The following is a 22809-nucleotide window of genomic DNA, read 5'->3' on the forward strand; positions in this document are numbered from 1 at the left end:
GTAACCTTGATTTCTTAATCAGCAGTTTGTTTCAGTTGTACTTATATATGTATCTTAATTTGTGAAGTACCATTTGAGGGTAAAAGCTTAGCGTACAAAGAAACTAAAGAAATAGTGAAGTATACGATAAGCACCTAAAACTTCTACCAAAGTACAGAGGATAAATAAAAACAAGAGACCCGAGTTAAAGGTGTCAAAGAGCATCAAATGAGTTATTGTCACATTTCCTCAGTGAACTCAAGTACTCTTTACTGTCGCAGCCTTGTGTACAAGTACCACTGGTTGGGAGTGATTGTACTCGATGATACTGCAGACCTTAAGTCAGCTCCTGTCAGCTCTCTGTCGCCCCCCAGTGTTGATCAGCTGCTACAGCCCAGAGCGCCAGACAGTCTGACATTTTTGGTTTGAGAGTCCTTAAATCAGCTTTTTTTTTTTTTGATTTGCTTTGCAGATTAACAAGATGTTAAAATGGATGATATCAGAATTAATATATGGTTGTGTGGACGTGAACCTGATGACATTTTTCATCCATTTCAGACGGAAATAACCTGAACAGCAGAGTAAAAAAGAAAAAAGGTAAGAGCCAAGACAGCATCACGTTCCAGTAAGTCTAATAATTTATTTGTTCAATAGGAAAACCAGCACCATAGAAAACATTTACCCATATAAAAATGACATACATATACAACAGACACCAGACAACCACTGCTCAGTCCTCCAGAAACATTAGGAAGTGACCTGAAAGACGAAGGCAGCGTCTGTTTAAAGTGCACCGAGTGAAAATCTGATTATTTCATGACAGAAATGCTCATTATTATTCTGCCCCTCTGCTTCATTTCCCAGAGAAGCTTCTGGACAACCTGATAAAAACACAGGTCCAGGAGACAACACACACACACACACACACACACACACACACACACACACACACACAGTATGAACCTAAACAGTCAAACTGGGGGAAAAGAAGTCACATAGTTTTACCCTGAAACACCAGAAATATAGAAAGTAACAGACAGCATGTAAAATACATGATTCACTCTGAGGTCTTAAATATATATTAGAGGTGTTACATTTCTCACATCAGTACATCATTACAGCATTTTTATAAAAACTAGAGCTTCAGCTTTCAGTTGTAAAAAAACAAGACAAAGATGATAAAGTTCAAACCTGCAGAGACAGATTTGACTCGTAGTGGTCGCATCAAAAAGACACTGTTTCAGATAAACACAGATTATCGCTCCTTCGCTTCCTCTCTCTGGTTTCAACTATCAAAAACTCACAGTTCTCGTCGGTAAAGCTAACGGGCTTTTCGGCAAAGAGCAGCTTTCAGTCATCCCTCACAATCAAAGGAGAGTTAGCATTCATTAACGTTAGCATGCCCATATGTACGCTGAGAGTGTTACTGGCTGCTGTTGTCATTCCTCCTGTTCATACTGGCTGTGAAGAGGTGAAGCTGAAGCTAATCTGAGGCTTTAAAATGCCAGTACAGACAGGAGGAACTCTTTAAACGTACATATGACACCTGAGTGTTAAAGTCATATTATAGGATTTCTGTGGTCAATGTGTTTTTAAATGTGCTGTTAATAGTCTTAGTAATGTGATAACTTTGCATTAAAGGGATAGTTTGGGTTTGGAGATGAACAGGGTGAGCAGCAAAACACATTTAGCCACCTAAAGAAATCTGTATCACTTTATATTATGATTATTTTCACTTGTCATCAGGCTGATAATCTCTCTCTCCAAGGCCACAGTCCAAACCAGACTCCTTTGACAAAAACAGTCATTTTACCTTGCAGAACAGGTGAGTTGCTGGTCTACTGCTGCCTCTGTCGGTTAGTTTGTCTGCGTTATTGTGTGATTTCAGTGTTTCAATTTGATAGTTAGGATTTAGCAAAGTCACACAATGCCACAAACAAACTAACCAATCAAAGCAGCAATAGACCAGCAGCTCCTGTGTTCTGCAGAGTAAAATGACTGGTTTTGTGAAAGGAGTCTGGTTTGGACGGTGGCTTTGGGCGGAGTGATGTAATAGCTTCAGTCCTGACAGAAAGGTGAAGCTGTGAAAATATTTTAAATATAATGAAGACTTCTTGGTGGCTAAAATACACTTTTGCTGCTGCTGCTCCTCCACGTTGGAGCACATCAAAAAAATCCAAACTGTCCCTTTCATCTGTAAAGCTAAATGTACAGTCCGTCTTCCAGCAGCACGCTGGATCGCGTTCGAGATCCTCGCCGGCTGTGTCCGTGCTCCCTGTCTCTCTCCTCACCTCCTCTCCTCTGCTGGTCCCTCCTCTGACTCTCTCCATCCTCTCTCCTCTTCCCCCTCTCCTCCTCCTCCGCCCTCTCAAATTGCCTCCTCGCACTCTCAATCCTGCTCCCTCGTTTCTCGTCTCTCTCCCTCTGGTCATCATGCGGGGCTGCTCCTCTCCTGTAGTGACTCCTCTCCTCTCTCTCCGAATGCTCCCTCCTCGACGCCGCTCCGTGACTCCGATGCGAATCCTCCCTCGCTGTCTCTCTCTTAGCCTCTTGTCCTCCCTTGCCTTCTCTCTTCTCCTCTCTGCTTTTTGCCATCTCAGCTCTCCAGTCCCTCACTCCTCTCTCCTCCTCCATCCTCCGGCTCCCCGTCCTGTCACTGTGTTTGCTGCTGCCTCTTTCCTCATCGTGTTTGCTCCCTCCTTCACTCCTGTGGAGTCTGTCTTTGTCACTCCTGCTGCTGTGCCTCCTCGTGCTCCCGCTTTCCTCCTCCTTCTCTTTGTTCATCACTCTCTCCTCGTCTCTCCTGCTCTGACTCTTTTCACTTTCTCTCTCTGTCTTGACCCTCTCAGAACTTGCTTTTCCAGCCCAGTCCTCCTTTTTTGAGTCACCTGATCTGCTCTTAACGCCCTCTTTTCCCTTCTCGTCTGTCTTTTTATTTGCTCCGCTGTCTCTCGTTGTGTCTCTCTCGCTCTCGTCCTTTTCTTTTGAAGCTGTAATTCGGTTCTCGGTGTCTTTGTCCTTCTTCTTTCCTTTCTGAGATTGTTCCTTTAAAACTTCCTCTTTGACCTCTTTGACCGTCCCATTTTTCTGCTCTTTTTCCACATCAGGGATCTCAAACTTGCTTTCTCCTTCACCCTTTTTCCCCTTCTTTTCCTCTTTCTTAGCATCTTTTTCTCCTGTTTCCTCTACCTTCTTCTTTTCCTGTGGCTCTCCTTTTTCCTTAACGCTCTTCTCCTCCTTTTTCTCAGGCTTATTTTTCAAGTTTTCCTTCTCCGTCTCTTTACTCTTCTTCTGCCCCTCCTCGACCTTCCTGTCGAGTTTCTCCTCCAGGATGTCCAGCTCCTTTTCCAGCTCGGCCAGCTTCTTCGGATCCGACTCCAAATCGTCGTCAACCTCCACCTCCACCTCCTCAATCTCCTCGTACTCCTCCACCTCGATGCCGTCCATGGTCTTCTGCAGCTGCGTCTTCACCTTGTTCAGCTCCAGGAGGCCGTCTTGAAGTTCTTTACAGACGTCCCGGATCTTTTTGGCAAACTTAGTTTTGGCGCCCTTGCGGAGCTCGTGGGAGTCTTTGGCGAGGAAGAAAACATCCAGAGCCAGGAAGAGGGCCGACATGACACCTGTGGTGACGCTGATGGCCTGGGCGGCTTTGGCGGCGCCTCCTGCAGCGCCCAAAACCTGCACGGTGCTGATGAGCTTATCGGTGTTGATCATCAGGGCTTTTCCGGCGCGGCCGCCCTCCTTCATCACGTGCTTGAGGTTGTGGTTCAGAGCCTTTTTGGCAGCGCTTTCTGAGTATTTCTCAAAGTCCCACTCCTGCAGGGTGTCCATACCGGCCTACAAGAGGCACAGAGACAAAAGAGGAGGTGAGAAGTCAATTTTATTTATACAGCACCAAATCACGTAAGTTGTCTGAGGACACTTTCCATATTATCCATATATGTGATTTATGTACATATTGATAACAACTGTGGCTGAAAGGAGAAATCTTCAATAAATTCATCTGCAGGGACTCTACTGAGGTTTTCCTGTGGTTTTTGGTCAGTACATTACTCGTTTTCAAGGATTTCTGTGCGGCTGATTTACTCACAAATCCAATATATTGATTTTCTCTTGCTCTGGTTTTCACAACTTCACCTCAATATGGACTCAAACTGGCCTTAAACTGGCCTTATTTTCCTAAACACACTTTGAAAGGTGACATTTCTGAGTTTACTGCTATCTTTTAGTTTAGTGCTGAAACTTTTATCAGTTGATTACTTGCTGTTGAGGACTTACATTCAAACTGCATCTGCTTCTCTCAACAGCATCAAGTATAGTTTAGGACGTGTCTGATGAGCCAAACTTCCCTATCCGATCATATCTGACTATAATCGACCTCTGTCTGTCAGTACACGCTCACGTAAACACTGGATATGTGTAACACCTGAGGTTCCTCACCTGCACGAACTCCAGACACTCTCTGATGTCTTTGATCTCCTCCTGGTAGCTCTGGATCATCTTCTCCAGCTTCTTTCGGTCCATGTTGGAGTGAACTGTATCTGTGATATTGGCTGTCGCTGAGGCGATGCTGCCCGCCGTCGCCACACTGATGCCCACCGCCGTGACAATGATGGAGGCGCCGAACGTGAACGGCGCCAGGATGAGCCCCGTGATTGTTGCCACGCTGCCTGCGACGCTGGCCACGCCTCCACCCACCGCAGCCGTCACCGTTTTCTTGTGGAACTGATCCGCAGCGTCGGCCAGAGCCAAAAGCTCCAGGATGCGATGCTGTAAGGACGCCCCCCGCTGGTTGAAAAGACGCACAAACAGACGAGCTGCCATGTAGACTCGATCAGCCGCCTGCTCCATCGCCCTGGAGAGACACGAGTAAAGGCGTGAGACTCACGAGACGCAGTTTAAAGGTATGTTTAAAATTTGGGGGACAAAGCAAAACATGGAGTCTTAATATATTTACATTTATTATCTGAACCCTAAAGCTGACAAATACAGAACAACGTGTTTCTGCAGGGTTCAGCAAGATGAATGTAAGACTTTTTAAGCATGAACTAGACTTACATCTCCTCCTCATCCTCCTGGAAATTGGATGTCTCGTTCCACTCTGCCCAGCCTGGAAACCAGCAGCCAAAACAACACAGTTAGTTTAACGAGCAAATACATAAAACAGTGTTTTGAGCAGCTCAGCAAACAAACAGTCCAAACAGACGAAAGGTGAAAACAATCATACCAACCTTTGACTGTGTTCCACCACTCCATCAACTCGTCACTTTCCTGAAAACAGACAGTGTAATAATATTAATAATACTTATTATTATTTATTTGTTTGCAACAATATCTAATTTTGTCTCTCGTTGTGGACTAAATGAGCCAAACTCCAGGCGTGAAAGTGCCCAAGAAACACACCTCCTGAAGTTCATTGGGGTTGTCTTCAGAGGGGTAAGCAGCCATCTCCACAGGCTGGACCTCCACTGAGCTCTCCTGAAAACACACAATGACACAAACTTCAGTGTGAAGAGTTAGCATCCCTCTGTGTGCCTGTTGGCATCCCATAAACCATCACCGGCTGACTGTCGGTACGGTTTTATATAGCTGACGTACAGCAAAGGGTTTCTTCTCCGCGTGTGTTCACCGTCACACACATCACTCGTGATCACTTCAAACTAAGCTAACTAAAAGCTAAATGCTGACTTGTGACCGCTTCACAGGCTGTAGATGTGGAGTGGTGACTGGTACTAAAGGCTGTGCTTTACAAAAGAAACACACAATTAAATGACTGTAACTGAATCACACTACCAATAATATTAAAAACACCCATAATGCTTTGAGTATGTTGCTGTTTGTGCAGGCTGAGACTCTTATGAGCAGCGCTGAGCTCTGCATTTGTAAGATTTTAATAACTGGCTGATGAAACAAGGCATTAACACACAGATGTTCAGTGAAGATCTGGTCTCAGTTTGACTTTTGATTGGATGTTTGTGAACCCCACTAAATGTTTTCCTGTATGTCTGCGTTATAATATCACGTTACCTGAGCTGGGCTCATGTCCTGCAGCTCAACAGTCTCCTCAATAATGGGCATCTGGTCTGAACTCTGCGGGGGGGGGGGGGATAATTAATGTCATTAGAGAAATTTAGCACATTTTAATAGTAAAAAACAGTGAACAAGTAAAGGAAATGTGAATAAAGAAAGAGGATGAGTCATGTTTCTGTGTGGAGCTTCAGATCTCTCTGTGGTGACGCAGTCAGAGAACAGGGTCGAGGTGTAAAACAGCGCAGTGAGTATTAGCTGAGGATCAGCTGGAAGAGCTCAGCACTTACCTGAGAAGTTAAACTTATCTTCGGTATTTTGGGAAGAGTTGTCTTGACTCGGAATGACACGACCTGAGAAAAGAAACGAGAGGAGAAGGGTTCGCCGATGAGGAAAGACCTTTAACACGATCGTGCTGAAAATCAAGCACTGTTCAATGACTAAACTCAGATTCGAGCATATTCCTACTGCAACCTTGAAAACATAACGGTTAAAATGAGGCATTTTCCAAACTTCCACGACTGTGAAGACGAGCTGCGTTTAACGAGGACAGCAGCCAACTCACCCGTCTTTTTTTCTTGATGGTTCTCCTGCGTCTCAGCCCGCCTCCTTCCGGGGCCTCCGTGTCCTCACTCTCCTGCAAAAGAAGGCCGAGATTGGCAGCAGAGATAAATGTTTAACAGCTGCGCAGACGCAAGATTCAGGATTTATAGAGATCAGTTAATGTGCTCAAAATGATAGCTCTCTGCATTTATACCTATTACCAGCATCACGTCACATCACACTGCTAACTGTGTTCTTTATTTGTGTTGAAGAATACTTCCACTGTGATACCGCTCCTCTCACTTGGTCTATCGCTCTCTACAATCGTACCTGATGTTCAAGTGTTTTGGGCGTCCTCCTGAAAATTCCACCAAACCCTCCTTTCTTCTCCTGTTAAACAGATAAAACATGAAGCATTCATTTAAAGTCCAAATGAGCTGATACAGATAATAACACACTCTACAAGACTCACCTTTGAGGCACCCACAGCTTCCAACAGATTATCCTGACTAGTAAACAGTTGACCAAGATCCTCCTGCAAAATAAAATGAAATAAATTTCAGTGTTTGGAGTCACTGACACTGAAACATTTGGGTCAAAGCTCAAAAACCAACTCGGATGTTTGAAAGTAAATGCAAAGCAGTAAATAACGGCACTGACAATCTGTTTCATATGTTTGCTGGCAGAGAATCGACAGAGACGAAGGCTCAGCACGCTGAGCTTCAAATGCTCTTTCAACATCTGTTTTCTATTGTCAGGAAACAGATGTTAAACCCGAGCCAAACAAACACGAGATCTGATCGCGGCTCACTGCATGTTGAGCGGCAGCGGCTTCGCTGAGGTTTGAAACGAGTGACGACAGACAACAAGAGTTTGTCGTATTAAAGTACAGCCGCAGAGCAGCTGTTGCTGGATGTGAATGAGCTGCAAACTTTAAATTTATGCTTGTAACACATGAAGAAAGTGGGAAAAACAACCCTAAACTAGATTATTAATGTGGCTGCTGAATGGACGCTGATGCTACGCAGGGCCTCAACATCGTGTTTGGAGGATAAAGTCAGCAAATTCGAATAAAATACAGATTTAATTTATCCCTTGTGAATGCACCACTTAAAGCACAGACGTGGCGGCTAATGTCTAAATCACGAGGTCTCCTGGTAGCACTGGTCCAACAGGGTTTAAGTGTGCAGAGCCTTCCTTTCTCTAGCTGTCTGTTCTGAGTGGAGTCAACAAGTGCACCTACAGAGTTCAGGTCTCACCTCAGCGGTTTCTACGAGGCTGTCGCAGCTGGCGGACAGCTCCTGTGAGTCGCTCAGCGGATCCTGGAAGACAAAACCGAGCTTTTTTTTCCAACTTGCTGAAGGTTATTTCTGAAGGTTTTTACCACAAAAAAATTTAATGAGATCAAACACAGTGAGCTCCTCTGTTCACCTTTGTAGCGATGGATCGTGGAGCTGGTTTGGGAGACTTCTTGAAGATCCCTGCCAGTCCTCCAGTTTTCTCCTGAAACGGACGAAACATCCACACGTAAACAATCAATCATCAGCGGCAGAACAGAGAAAAACAGGCTGTGTGTGATCGGCGGACATCGTTTTCACCTTTGATGTGGTCGCTTCTAACAGATTTTCACAACTGGAAGAGAACATCTGATCGTCACCGACGTTTAATTCCTGAACGGAAAATGAAACATAAGAACGAGCAAAACTAGATCAAAGTATAAAGAATAAACTGAAGGAGTGAAGGAGTCGTTACTGCACCTCGTCTGCTGTCGTCCCCTCTGCTGGTTTGGGAGTCTTCTTGAACATGCCACTGAAAATACTTTTCTCCTGAAAACAGACATTGAACACAGTTAAAAATACAAAAACAGCACTGGCATGTTGAAATGTTCATTTTCTAAGTGCAGATTGAACCAAGAATAAACTAAAGAAGCTTAAAATATTCTAAAATGTGTTTTTTAATGTACATGAGAGAGTCTGCTGGAGGTTTAAGTGAATTTAATTAAACATTTATTAATATTTTCCGGCGCCGAGTTTCTCTTTCTGGTTCGAACCAACATTTCTGCTCACTGTACCTTGGTGGTGGTGTTGTTTTCAGACAGACTGTCGTTACTCGCCGTCAGCTCCTTCTGGTCGTCTTTGTCCTGAAAAAAGCAGAAATGGACGTTGTATTAATGCGGACGATAACCACAGACTGTGAAGCTCCCAGCCTAACGTGAAACTGGCCTCACACACACTCACCTCTGCAGCTGCTTCATCTCCAGACGCTTTGGGTGTTTTCTTCCTCTGAAGTCCGCTGAACAGCCCGCCTTTCTCCTGATGTAAGAGCAGAGATTAAAGCCTTTAACACGGTTTCATGTCATTCATGTCAAAGTTATCCTCAGGTGTGACGGAGGGCGCACGGGGCTGACGCTCACCTCATCGAAAAGGTTATCGATGCTGGAGGACCTTTTGAAGATGCCAGCCAGGCCTCCTTTTTTCTCCTGAAACACAGATTTTTGTCATTTTTCTCGAGCGAACACATTCAGAAACAAAACGTGACAGCAGCACACAGAGAAAGACAGAGAAGAAGAGGGTTTCTTTTGACGCTGAGGTACCTTCGGGGCGACGGCGTCGGACAGATTCTCACAGCTGCCAGATAACCGATTTTCACTGTTCTCCTCCAGCTCCTGCATTCAGAGCAGAAGACAGTAAAAATCCACCGCACTTACTGAAATAACACTGATTTAATGGACCGGATCAAATCTCAGTACCTTGTCTGCTGCAGCGCCCTCTGCTGCTTTCTGCGGCTTCTTAAACATGTTGCTAAAGATATTTTTCTCCTGAAAGAGAGCTGGGTGTCAGTGAACGCTCCCTCAGAACATGTTTACCTGGAGCTTTTTTCTGCGCTGTGCTGCTCACCTTGGTGCTGTTGGCCTCAGACAGGTCGTCGTTGCTGGCCGACAGCTCTCTCTGAGCCTCTCTGTCCTGGAACAGGCCAGTCGATGTTTTATGAAACAGTGGAATTTGTGTGCAGTTTTGGAAACTGATCTCACGTCCTGTAAAGACCAACTCACCTGCAACTCTGTCTTTTCTCCAGACGCTTTGGGAGTCTTTTTCAAGAGTCCGCCGAGCAGCCGTCCACCTTTCTCCTGATGAGACAGACAGGAAAAAAGCTTCAGGATGAGCTGCAAGAGTGTGAAGCATTTACAAAACAAAGCCATCAATCGTCTTAAACTCGCTGACCTGTTTGTTCTCACACAGATTTTCGCTGCTGGTTGAGAGCTCTTTGTCAGGAGACTCGTCCTGTAAGAAGTGATTAAAGGTTTTTTGTTAGTATATACTAATAACAGACAGTCATGGGACACATGTGCCACATTCTCAGTGCAGACGATCATGTGAAAATGTTAAAAAATGCACAACCTTAAGATATCTTTTACATCAAATACTGAATCTGCACCGACGTGTAATCACTTGAGCTTTTGTTCCTAATTTGAATGGAAATCTGTCAGTGAGTTTTCAGGTATGATGCCAACAAACAGTTAATGTGGCTTTAAACTGTAAACAGATTCCACTGAAACAGCTCGATGCTGCTGTAAATGACAGTTTTACCTCCTCGGGTTGAGCAGCTTCTGCAGGTTTTGGAGCCTTCTTGAATATTCCACTAAATATTCCTCCTTTTTCCTGAAACACACATGTTCATGCAGTGGGTGTGTGGGGTCTCTTCAGCTGAAGTTTTTCAGGACCGTTTTCTGAATGATGCAGAGAAGAAAAACTCACCTTGGCGCTGCTCTCAGACGGAGCTTCACTGCTGCCTGACAGCTCATCGGCAGGAGGCTGTTTGTCCTGAGGAAAGACGAAAACAGTCAGAGCCACAGTGAGTTTCATCATTAACAGTGAGCCCAGCTCCCTGACTGCTCTTTTACACCTGAGATTAAAGGGAACTACCTATGAGACACCTGTTAAAGAATATTAAAGGAGGACTGGATGGGACCAGACAAACAGAGGACATGTCTTACTTCCTCTGTGGGTGGACCGTCTGCAAGTCTGGTCGACTTCTTGAATATTCCACTGAAGGCGCCTCCTTTCTCCTGAAACACAGTCATTTATTTTACACATCATAGTTAAATTCACTCTTCCAGACGTAGAACGTATGTGGAAACACATGGAGACACATGTCACACTACTACAATCAGAAAGACGACAACGAATTAAAGAAGAAGAAATACAGAAGATGTACACAATGACATCAAATCTTCCTTTTACAGCAAAAGCTGACCTTCGTGTTGGCAGCCTCAGACAGACTGTCGTTACTGGCTGACAGATCCTTCTGTGCCGACAGATTCTCCTGAAATAGAAGAATAAAAGAATGAGAATAAAACAGTGAGAAACAGAGAGCAGCTCCAGGAAACAGCAGATGCTTCAACACTTCAGTGTCACATTCAAGAACCTCCATCGTACTGGCTGCGCTGCATGTGGTCATGCTCACATGCAGTTTCTTTTTACTCTAGAGGGCCTTTCTGCATTTGTCTCTAATTTTGTGGCCACCGCAGGTTCCCCTTCTCTACTCCGACTGCAGCCTCACCGCTAAATCCTACAGACTGGACCCTTAATGCCAAAAGGCCTGCTATGCTTGGATTATGAAAAACAATAATTAGGGATCCTACATATTTAAGAGCTGATTTTTACCTCACAAAAATAAAAATAAATGGTGATTTATTTATATTTTTTAAAATTAAGTTTAGCAGAAGCATCTGAGCCAAATCAAACCTTGTAGCGGGCCAACTTTGACCCACGAGCCCCACTTTGGGCAGCCCTGGTCTACATGAAACCTGCTCGTGTTTGAGGAGCCGTACCTCTCCAGCCGCTTTGGGAGTCTTTCTCCAGAGGCCGCCGAACAAACTGCCTTTCTCCTACAGAGAGCAGAAAACACGTTGAGGCAAACCGACGACTTCTTTTCTTTATATTCAGCATCAGGAGGCCGATCCTCCTCCTCCTCCTCCTCCTCCTCCTCCAGAGCTGCAGATATTCTTCCATCATGAGGACTCACCTTGTTCTCCGACAGGCTGTCGGTGCTGACAGAGAGCTCGCCGTGTAACGACTCTGCGCCCTGAACACAACACAAGCAACACAAGAGTTAATCGACCTGTGAGAGCATGAAGACTGAAGACAGGAAGGCTGAGGAGCCACAATTCAGACTGTAGATAAGAACAAAATTCAAGGTACTTGTACTTTACTAGAGTACTAGAAATGTAAATTTACTCCACTAGATTTGTCTGAGAGCTTTAGTTACTTTTCAGACGACTTTATCTGATCTGCAGATGCTCAGTATATAAACCTTTACCTCCTCCAGTCGGGGTTTCTCTGGCAGTTTGGGAGATTTCTTGAACATGCCGCTGAAAACGCCTCCTTTCTCCTGATAACATGAAGAAGAGAAGAACTCGCCATCAAAAAATCTTTTCTTTCTTTCAGTTATTGGTACAGGAAATACAGGAAGGAGGAAAGAAATAATGTAAAGCTAGAAATCAGCTTCCATTAACACGTCAGGCTCGAAGTCGGTGTTGGTCTGTGGTGTTAGCAGGTAAAGAGGAGCGTTCAAAGTGAGTGTAAGAGTCAGCCTCCTCCTTAGCTCAGTCACTCTGGGTTCCTTACGTTCATGCTGTTGTTCTCAGGCAGAGCCTCTTTACTGTCTGATGGGTCCGTTTGCAGCTGCTGTTTATCCTGAAACAAACATAAACGACAAAGTCTCAGTGGTTTGACAGGAAGTGAAGACCCCCGCCGGTGACCACTTTGACCCTGATGACTCTGATCTTTTCAGGTACTCACAGGCTGAACTCCATCTGTTTGTTTTGTTACTGAGCATCTAAAATGCGTGCAAAGCCGTTTTTTTACCTGCCCAGGTGTTCCCTCTCCAGGAATCTTGGGAGACTTTCGGAGGATCCCGCTGAAAAATCCTCCTTTCTCCTGGTGACATCAGGCAGATTTGCACGGTCAGTGACTGCTGCACGGTGATAACGCCGACCATGCTGCTGTTATACGAACACTTGTGAGCTCACCTTTGAGTTTTCAGACAGATTGTCATTACTGCCCGACAGACCGTCATGTAGAGACTGTTGGTCCTGCAACACAACACAAGCTGGTTCAGTGTGAGTGTGGATTAAACTGATGAGATTATTTATCTGGTTGACTTGTTTTCGGCTCCATCACCTCGTCAGTCTGAGCCGCTTCTGTCGGTTTCGGAGACTTCCTGAACATCCCGCTGAATATTCCTCCTTTTTCCTGAGACAGACAGAAGCGCACGTTCAGTTACGGAGGATTTACTGTGGTCAAGGTCGGGTCAGTGAGGAGTCTGTGTGTACGCTGTCATTAAAGATCCGTTTGGGACGGTGACACAGAGCTGCTCACCTTGTTTTCAGACAGGCTGTCACTGCTGGCAGACAGCTCGCTGCTAACACTCAGATTCTCCTGAAACACCAGCAGGAAGCAAGAGACACACACAGTGAAATGAAAAACACCAACATTAACTTTTCAGTTGTGTTTTAAGGAGGAAGAAGCCACTTTCTGTCCCTCACCTGTGCAGGTGTCTCATCTGGTGCTTTATTGGGTTTTTTAAGGATGCCGGAGAAGAAGCCTCCTTTTTCCTGCAAAAGATTTCTGTTTGTGATGATACAAATAAAGAAAACAGGAGACGCGCCACCTTAAAGTGGCTGGGATGTTCACACACAGGAAGCTTATCTGACTGACTTTTTGTGTGAGCGACACCTGAAGTGATTACAGTTTGAGCTCTGTGCTGCTGACGAGGTCAAACCGACTGACTGCAGACACTGATTACTGAATCCGCTCAGAGATCTGCTGATAGCGACACATAGCAGGGGCCTGGATCCATCCTTAAAGCCCCCCCCCCCCCACTCCAAATGTTCTTATGTTTGAGAAGAGAAATAAAAAAAAGACCTACGTGGGATTGTTCAGAGGCTTTCTCTTCTGCCTCTTCTGCATCTTCAGGGTCACCGTCTGCTTTGCTGACCTGTCAGTGAGCAAAACAGCGAGTCAGAGGCTGAACGTGAGAACGTTTGACCAGAAAACGAGCAGAAGACTCGACGGTACCGTCAGCGCGGGAGACGGCGTTTTCTCTTTGGGAGTTTTCCGAAACATTCCAGCGATCAGACCTCCAAAGTCCTGACGGAGAGGTTGAGACAACAAATCAGATGTTAAGGCCTTTAAAAGCACATATTATTATGAAAGACGTGTTTTTAGGCGGCTTTCTCACTGATTTATTGTGCATTTAAAGGAAGAGAACTTTTAAAGTATTCAGATTTTTCAAAGGATAAATTTCCACTTTGTTGTCGCTCACGAAGCACATCAGTGATTTTGTTTGGAAAAAGCAGAACTGGTGTCGTTCTAATGTCGTTCGTCTCTTACCTGTTTGGGTTCTGCGTTCTTCTCCTGCTTGTTTTTTTCTGCAGGTTGTTCCTTCTCTGCGCCCGCGTCCTCCGTGACGCGGTCTGGACTCGGCTCCACACTGGCCTTAGAGAGGAGACACCAATCTTCAGCAACATTATGATCATCCTGAAATTTATCATCAGTACCAGCAGACGAGTGGACAGACAAACATTTAGACTCTGTGCTTAAAGTTTCATAAAGATCGTCCTGTTCCTTGCAGTCACCTCATCGTCTGTATTTACAGCTGCTTTATGGATACAACAGGTTACATTTACAATGAGGACGAACGTCTTAAAGTTAAAAGCCAAAAGTCTTCAAAGTTTCAGGTGACTTTACTGAGAAATTTAATTTAAAACTTAAACAGAATAAATTCTAACCTTATTCTAATATCATGCGGCAGCGAGTAACCGTGAGCCCACATGTGTCACTGTGTGAAGCTGTGACGCTGCAGGTTTTAAATGCTGACAGAGGGTTAGGGTGAGATGACAGGAAGTGAGTGCAGACAGAGAACGACACGCAACAAAAGTCCCAGACTGGACGCAAACTGACTGCAGTCCAGAGTCAGCACCGAAGACCCTGAATGTAATGTAATACACTGATTCTTCAACAGGGATGTACCAGCAGAGAAAAAACACACACACACCCGCTGTTACTACCGCCGCCACCACCACCACCTCCACCAGCACACAGGAGAGGGTACTTTTTACAGGTGTAAAAAGTCTCCTCAGACGCTGTAACACCAGCAGAAAACACCGAGGCAGGCGGTGCTTCATACCTTCGGCGATGACTTGAACTGTAATCCTTTCATTACTCCCTTCAGAGCACTCTGTCGAACGCAGTCACATGTCACAAACCAGCTGAGAACATCAACAGTGACACACACACACGCACACATGTACATACACACACACCGGTTTGCTGCCAGGAGCCTGTTTGGCCGGGACATCTTCAGACTTTTCCTCGTCAGCACAGCCGTCGATTAGATAGCTCTGAGGAGGAAAGAAAACCAGACAAACGCTCAGCAGCTGCTGATTTGAAGCTCTAAAACAGAGTATTATACACACGTTTATGCTTCGTGTGACTGAGTATATTCAAGTACTTGAATCAACATCTATGAGATGATGTAGGCCTACATATCAAGAACTGATTGTTTCATAATTGACACTGACTCTAAAATCCTTCAAAAAGCAGGTGATGTTTTGAACAGAGTCTCTGGTTTTTGGATGAGGTCACGTATGATTTACTGAAAGGCGTCCAGATGGAGAAAATATGGAGTCACAGAGCAGAGACGAGCCGCAGCTGCGTCGCTTACAGTGAACGAAGGCGTTTTGTCTTTTTGGCTCCGTCGAAACATTCCAGTCGGGACCGTCGGATCGCTCTGAACAAAGCACACGGAAAATAATTACTGAGCATCAAAAGGCTGCGCTGATCATCGGCTTCTGAAATGTTTTACACAGCGTCCCGTCGTTTCTGGGATCGGGGTTGTACTGAGCTACGTGACAGCCGATAACTGCTCCAGGTGAAATACCTGTTTGAAGTCTGCCTCATCTTTGGACACTTCTGATTGGTCGTTTTCTCTGGTAGTCTGATGAGGAAGAGGAAGGATGATGACTGCGATTTATAAAACCGAGCAATGAGGAACAAGATATTTCATTGTGTGTGTGTGTGTGTGCGTGTGTGTGTACCCGTGTATCCTCAGCTTGTACCCTCCTGCGCTCGCTGTATCTGGTTGTGGCATTCAGTTCCTACACACACACACACACACACACACACACACACACACACACACACACACACACACACACACACACGAGGGAACAATAAGAGAAGAGCTCTGGAACAGGAACAGAAAGGTGGAACCTCGTGCAGCTCTGATTCTTTACTGTAACTCACTCACTGCTCTAAACTACACACTCACTATGACTTCAATCAGGAAAACAAACACACAATATCACTCAGTTATCGAGTCCACGCTCGGCTTCAGGCATGAGGAAGTGTGGAGGTTGCGAGTGTTTGGATGCTCTGTACCTTTTCTGTGGGTCTGGGTGGAACCACAGGGGATTCAGTCGGTTTGTCTTTTGTCTCTGTTTGGATCAAGTTTCCTTTGGCCTGAAACACACAAAAAAAAATGAGGAAAAACACTTGAAGGCAGTCACAATAAGAGTGTTTCTGGTACATCAGAATACAGTTTGACATGTAAACCCACATACTGAATCATGACACTGATGCATTTAATGCATTGATCTTTTTGGTGGTGCTGCTGTAGCATCATTTGAAGCTCAGATGATCTTTTATATCTCATTTTGTTTTTCTTTGTTCAAAGATTTGATTTGATGATCACAGCATGTGTCTGAACCACTTCGCCATCACAAATCCCAGTTTTGCTATTTAAATCAAGAAAAGTCTGGTTGTCTTCAGCGTTTGCCCTCCCCCGCTCTGATCTCCCTGTACTGGAAGCTATCGAGTAAAACAGAAATAATGGAAAATGAAAAAAGAAGGTACCTCATTGTTCATCGCTGCTCTTTTCATGCGGTATTGTGTCTGACTCAGTTCCTGCACAGAAAACATGAACGGTTAAAATGTTTGTGTCTCCAGGTTAATCTTAAAAAGTGGCCCCTGCTCCTTATTTCCTCTATTTCTTCAGCGACTCTACAAGAGTTTGTTTTTTTACACTTTATATCAGTCCTGCTGAAGCTGCCAGTGGCTAATTACAGACGTCAGCTTGTGTTAATGTTCATTCATTAAGCCTTTATTTAAAGAACAAAAGAGGGCGTTTCCTCAAAACTAATGACAGCAGAACACAGTTAAAAGCAGTCACATTCAGTGGTGGAGCACTTTGTAATGCTGGTTTCAGGCTGACTTGCAGGTCCACCTGTAAAGAGTGTGTGCAGCACAAAAACTAAATAAATCTGGATTTGATGGATTATCTTTCAGTTTTCCACCTCACAGAGTGGAAACATCTCTCCACTGGAACCCAGGTTATGTAATCTATTTCAGTGTTGCCAGATCTTTAGGAATGTTGGCACACTGCACCTCCAGTAGAAGGTAAACGTAATAAAAACACACAGCAGACCCTTCAGAGAAACACCTCTGGTCTTTGAAAGATCAGGAGCTTCTTCCAGGTCGGCGAGCACTCACAGAGTCTGCAGGTCGAGGAGGTACCAGAGGAGCTGGTCTCTCTGGGTCGTTTCTTTGTCTCTGTAACGACAGTTTAATCCAAGGGTGATGCCTCGCCGTAACATCCTGAAGTCACATACAAACAACCACTCAAACAAATGACAGACTAATCAAAGGGTTGTTACGGTACCTCTGCAGGCTTCGGAGGAGGTTTAGGCTGCGAGCAGAGAAGAAAACATGAGGCTCTGTGAGTGACGATACACTAATTCATATTTCCATCTGTGGTATTTTACATGTTCTACAATATTCATTAAACCTGTAACTGTTCTCACCGGCTTCGGCTTCTTTTTGACTTCTGGCTTCATCATACACGCCTCCATCCTGCCTGTAAGAGTGACAAAAAACAGTGTAAACAGGACCGATTGCTTGGACTGTCTCTTTAAAAGCCGACTGGACAGGATGGAAGTAAGAGACGAACCCTCCCAGCAGCTCCCACTGCTCCTCTCAGCACACCGTTTGACATGTCACGACAGGAGAAGCACAGGTGTGATCGTAACAATGACACCTGCATTCCAATTCAACAGTATGTTTAAAAGGTTTTTCAGCATGTAAACAAAGAAATAAATGCAGATTTGTGCCGACTGTTATTACGAGTTTCGGACTTTTCTCTCATAATACAGCTGGAAAACTGCCTCTCAGGTCTTGAACGTGGGCTCTTAACGATCAACCTTTTCCTGCTTTCCATCCATTCAACACGCCGTGAACGCAGCTTAAAGCAGAGAGCACTTCGTCCAGAGTTAAAGCTTGTTTTTCATTTTCTACCATCGTCCTCCAGCTTGTCTCCACCAGCCACAATTTCTCGTAATGTTTTGCAGCTGTGAGCAGCTCCCGCATTTCCTGTGTGTGATGCATTTAAGGATATTTTTATGCATCCAAGGTTGATTAAAAAAAGGGGGGGGGGGGGGGGGGGCATTATGCTTGTTTTTCGTGTGCATCGTTAATGTAATTACTAACACCTGTTCATTTTCTACTGTCACAGCTCCTTCACATGTCGTCCTCTAATGTCTACTAGAGGTCTGTTCCATCCTTTCTCCCATAATCCACCTGGTGCGTATGGAGCATTCAGTTAATTGCATTTTTATCTGGGCTGCAGCTAATGATCATTTTCATTATCGATTAATCTGTCCATCATTTTCTCAATTAATTAGTTGTTTGGTCCATTAAATGTCAGAAAGCTGCAAAAAGTCACAAAAAGCAGGTAAATAATGGAATACTGGTGTTTTTTGGTTTTATTTGCAGTCTGGATTTGTCAAACAGAAAATGTTTTATGATAAACAGCGTTCACCATTAACCTTCTACCAGCTGTCCATCACGAATTCAGGTGAAACGTCACAGCGTGAACTCTGATATCATGTCCCATGGCCTTAAAGGAAAAGCTTGTTTCTAAAATAAAACCTAGTTTAGACTGTGAGAATGTTTAATGAGTTCAGTTTATCAGCCTTCACACCAGGTGAGCTGTGCAGCATTAAAAACACGCAGACGCAGAGCAGCAGATCACAGTATGAGTTTAAATATGGAAACATGCAAATCAGATGCCGGATTAAAGATAAGGCTGCCATTATTTTAGCTTTTACGAATATTAAACAAAGTGTTTTGTCACACAAACTCCCATCAGTCATTAAAACACATGAAAGTGTTGCACTGGGTCACATGTTCCTTAATTAAAACCAAGCCTACAGAAGCACATGATACTGCATTTCTATCAACAGCTACACCGGCCATGATCTTCACTGCAGAGGGGCAACGAATAGCTGATTAACTGATTAGTCTCTCTAATATATGACAGTTAATTAAATATCTTAAGTAGACATTTGTTAATAGGATAAATGATTTGCTGGTTTTGGCTTTCTCGTGGGGTTTGAAAGACAAAATACTGCCATGTCGAGTCACGTCTCATCTGAATGCAGCTTGAACATGTGCTCCGTTCTTTCCATTACAACATTTTACAGGTGGAGAAACCACATTTTGTTCCCTCTTTGTGATCCCGTCTCATTTTGTCCACAACCCAAAGGCACTCAGTTTACTGTCCCAGAGGAGCAAAGAAACAAGAATATATTCATATTAAACAAGCTGAAATCCTCCTTAAAAATTATTAAAACTGATTAATCAAGTATCAAAATAGTAAGTGATTCATTTAATAGATACTGCACTCTGAAGTACAATCAGCAGCATAATGTACTTTCAGCACACTATTTGCATGTCAGTACTTCATAAGACCCCATCATATTTAGAAGTTTATCGTGTTTTACTTGCAAAATCTTTACCTGTAAAGTAGCTATTACCAGCAGTATGCAGTACAGCGTAAATAATGCAGTATAATGAGGCACCAAAATGGCTTTTTCAAGTACCTGACAACTGTTAAACACTTCAGTCTGGCTAAAGTACTTTGTTATATTTCTACTTCTGCATTTCATAGCCTGTAAACTTTTCACCACTGCTCAGACAAACTAACTAATACTGGAAGAAATGCGTGTTACTGTATGAAGTATTTGGAGAAGTATCACAACACACATTTCCTAAAACTGCCGCCTGCCGCTTTGAACGCAGCACCGCTGAGTTACTGAACGTTAGCTTACAGGCTGGAACCGTTTTGCTAACGCTAGCAAACATTTAAAGCTAAAACTGAACTCGTCATTTAAAAGCGACGGTAAATTATCAATTACAGACGTTTAAAACTACAAAAACAAAGTCACGCTAATGTCAGAATTTCACCTACCGGAGACTTGAAGACAATTTAGCGATATTTCACGTTCAGTTTGTGCCGAATTTACATGTGAGCACAGACGACTCCTTCACTGTCAACACATTCCCAGGACTTTTAAAAACTTCACCACACCCGCACATCTGCACGCAGGAGGCGTTCAAATGCTCCTCTAAAAGTCCGAAATCACACCGCCTCACTCGCATCCGACTCAAGCGCTTTGGCTTGTTTTTCTAAGTAGCGGATTCATTTACAAAGACCAATAAAAATATCACCATATATTTCTACAAAAATGTCACATTGCAGAATAAGACTGATTAGGAGGTGTCCTAAACTTTTTTTTAAAAAATCTTTTTTTTAATGATTGTAATTATAGTTCATATTTTACTATATTTATCTGAATTATTTTATGTTTTGTGTATATTTAGATACATCAATTTATATTCCTATATACACCGTAAAATTTCTTGATGAATAAAGTTCTATTCCATCTTATCTTATTCTATTATTTGATCGGATTTTAGATCACTATGTATTAGGGGTGGAACGGTTCACAAAATCCGCGGTTCGGTTCGTATCACGGTTTTGTGGTCACGGTTTTCGGTTCGGTTCGGTGTACATTGATTGTTTCAAAAATCAATTATGTCTTGTATAGTAATGTTAAAACTGAAAGAATGAGGCAGTCTGACATTTGATACATCATTGTGACGGTCTTGGGTTAAAGGTAAGTGAGATTCTGGCACTGAAAGAGAGGAGATATTGCTAGTTCCAACATGCTTTTCATTTATTTGGAAAACAATATCTCTATCTAAAATAAAACGCTTCGCCAAAACGGCTCTCACAACTCTGACGCTTGGTGCTTATGAAAGAATTTAACTTTACTGTTTTTACAACTCACATTATATACCATCAACATAAAGTAAAGCATAGGCTCTATCAGACTTAGGTCCCTTTGAAATCAACACAAAAATAACATGTTTCTTCTAACATGTAACATGTTTCAACTCCGTATGGACTATTAGTGGTTCATGAAAAGCTAAGTATTTCCACTCGAAAATTGAAGTGCAGTGTTTGAAATACAATCAAAGAAATAAGGCTGGAGTCTGTTTGTTTGTTTTTTTTAATCAAACTTAAAGTGTCACTGTGTTATCTAAAGTAACAAAACAAAATACAATAAATAATCCAGTTGCCCTGGATGTCCATCCATCCGTAGTAAGAGCAACATAGGCTGTGTCAGACAACTCTTTCACAATTCCCCGTCGGACCTCTTCATAAAGTGCGGGAATTACCGTGCAGCTGAAGTGTTTGCGGGAGGGGATTTTATATCGTGGCTCGAGTGCCTTATCATGCACTGAAATCCCGCACCCTCAACCACGGCATAAGGTTGCATATCTTTGGCGATGAAACACCCCAGTGCTTTCGTTATGCCCTTCGCCCTGTCTGACTCGTCTGTGTACGTTTGTTTAAAAGCCGCGGGGAGGAGAAGTTGTGCAGCCCTGCCCGGCTCTCTGCCCGGCTCTCTGCCCGGCTCTCTGCCCGGCTCCCCGCCCCTCCTTCTTGCGCTGTCAACGGTCACACTGGGATGATGTCTCCGCAGTTGAGCCAACATGTTAGATGTGTTTCCGTTAGCGTAAGCGATACGCGTTGCACAGTACTTGCACACTGTGGCACTTTTATCCACAACTTTCTTACCGCCTTCATAGGTCACCCTGAATGCAAAATGCTCCCACACACCAGACCTATATAACGCTGCTGGCGCATCCTCTAGCTCCGAGTCTTCTCCGCTCGCCATGTTCGCACCTCCTCTAAAACTGATTTCCCGCAACACACCCAAAATTGCGCGCGAGTATGATTCGAACGGCACGCACGCGCACCGAACCGGGAAGGTCGACCCGAACGGTTCGGCTCGGTTTCATTAACCGTCCCATCCCTACTATGTATGGATTAAGTTCTTACATGCATCTTAAGACAACATAAAAATGGCTTCAGGTTTTATTAAAACAGTTATATATATATGAGAGGTTAGGCCTATTTTACAAAAGGTACTTATTTATTTATTTTTTAGAAGAATGTCTTTAGTACTCATTAAAGTCAGGTTGCCGATGCTGCTTTCATCCTTTTCACTTAATCTTATCTGCTCATGTTCAAGCTACCTGTTCTCATGATTGTCTGACCTCCACATTATTTCAACATTTCCGACACCACCCAAAGGCAACACTCCTGACAGGTCGAACAAAGCATCTTAAGCAAACCAAAACACGCCCTGAGAGCTCCTGAGCCTCAACCCCTCACAACGAACTCACCTCTTATATAACAAGGAGACTTTCCACATAAAAATTATTAGTCACTCAGTCTGTGTCTGATAACTGCTCCCAAGATTAAACGCAGCATCTAAAGTCGAACATCTCACCTGGTTTCTGCAGTCGAGAGGATGCGGATTCCGTCTCCTTCCTGGGTTTCTGGCGTCTGTGGACTCACCTGAGATGGGGCGTGGCCAGGTGGAGGTCTACCTTTGCCTGTCGGCTGTGACTCATCAGTTTCAGCAGTGTCAACAACACGTAAATAAAAACCTGAACGTAATAGTGGGAGCTGTTCCAAAAACAGAGAGGAAAAATGCAGCGCTCACCTGAAACCAGAACAATGACGTGTGAAGGAAAGGTTTTATTTTTTCCTGATCATTTCACATCTCACATTCTATTTTTCATCATTATGTTTGATAATTTAACTGTTCAATTACATTATTAGGTCATCTAAATAAATGATGTTTGTAACCAAGACTTCTCCCTAACAACAGGAAAATAATTCAGACACACACACACACACACACACATATATATAAATATACACATATGTAATTTTAACCACACCTGTTGGGTGTGGGTGTGCGCTCCAAACCCCGACCAGCACGGTGCAGGTTTGTTCTGCTTGGGCGTAGTCTGTGGCCCTGTAGGAAGCCACAATGGGCTT

At 43.9% G+C, this 22809-nt stretch overlaps 1 protein-coding gene across 1 annotated transcript; it reads right to left on the reverse strand.

The window, feature by feature from the left end:
• Positions 1 to 599: 599 nt before the first annotated feature.
• Positions 600 to 22298, reverse strand: LOC143329835 (uncharacterized). The gene is made up of 49 exons (XM_076745943.1): positions 22253 to 22298; positions 17414 to 17466; positions 17272 to 17298; positions 17103 to 17162; positions 16467 to 16517; positions 15993 to 16073; positions 15650 to 15709; positions 15493 to 15549; positions 15277 to 15342; positions 14876 to 14953; positions 14740 to 14790; positions 13944 to 14048; positions 13629 to 13700; positions 13480 to 13548; positions 13097 to 13165; positions 12930 to 12989; positions 12732 to 12803; positions 12581 to 12643; positions 12417 to 12488; positions 12177 to 12245; positions 11869 to 11940; positions 11575 to 11634; positions 11381 to 11437; positions 10804 to 10872; positions 10544 to 10615; positions 10305 to 10370; positions 10137 to 10208; positions 9771 to 9830; positions 9602 to 9676; positions 9447 to 9512; positions 9299 to 9367; positions 9143 to 9214; positions 8963 to 9028; positions 8787 to 8861; positions 8621 to 8689; positions 8307 to 8375; positions 8148 to 8219; positions 7981 to 8052; positions 7809 to 7871; positions 7022 to 7084; positions 6880 to 6939; positions 6572 to 6643; positions 6297 to 6359; positions 6007 to 6069; positions 5383 to 5457; positions 5211 to 5250; positions 5038 to 5089; positions 4420 to 4834; positions 600 to 3816 (listed from the first exon to the last, which is right to left on the reverse strand). The coding sequence occupies exons 2-49, from the start codon at positions 17459 to 17461 to the stop codon at positions 2182 to 2184; spliced, it is 5064 nt and encodes a 1687-aa protein (XP_076602058.1). The 5' UTR covers positions 17462 to 17466; positions 22253 to 22298; the 3' UTR covers positions 600 to 2181.
• Between the last annotated feature and the right edge of the window lie 511 nt (positions 22299 to 22809).

The sequence above is a fragment of the Chaetodon auriga genome, chromosome 12 (assembly GCF_051107435.1).
Source record: "Chaetodon auriga isolate fChaAug3 chromosome 12, fChaAug3.hap1, whole genome shotgun sequence".
NCBI lineage: Eukaryota > Metazoa > Chordata > Actinopteri > Chaetodontiformes > Chaetodontidae > Chaetodon > Chaetodon auriga.

Excerpts from the sequence above, each read along its gene's own strand:
- LOC143329835 (XM_076745943.1), bottom strand. The coding sequence starts at position 17,461 with ATGGAGGCGTGTATGATGAAGCCAGAAGTCAAAAAGAAGCCGAAGCCG. Across the intron at positions 17,299-17,413 it reads TCAAAAAGAAGCCGAAGCCG|CCTAAACCTCCTCCGAAGCC; the intron begins GTGAGAACAGTT and ends CTCTGCTCGCAG. Across the intron at positions 12,804-12,929 it reads ACAGCCTGTCTGAAAACAAG|GAAAAAGGAGGAATATTCAG; the intron begins GTGAGCAGCTCT and ends TGTCTGTCTCAG.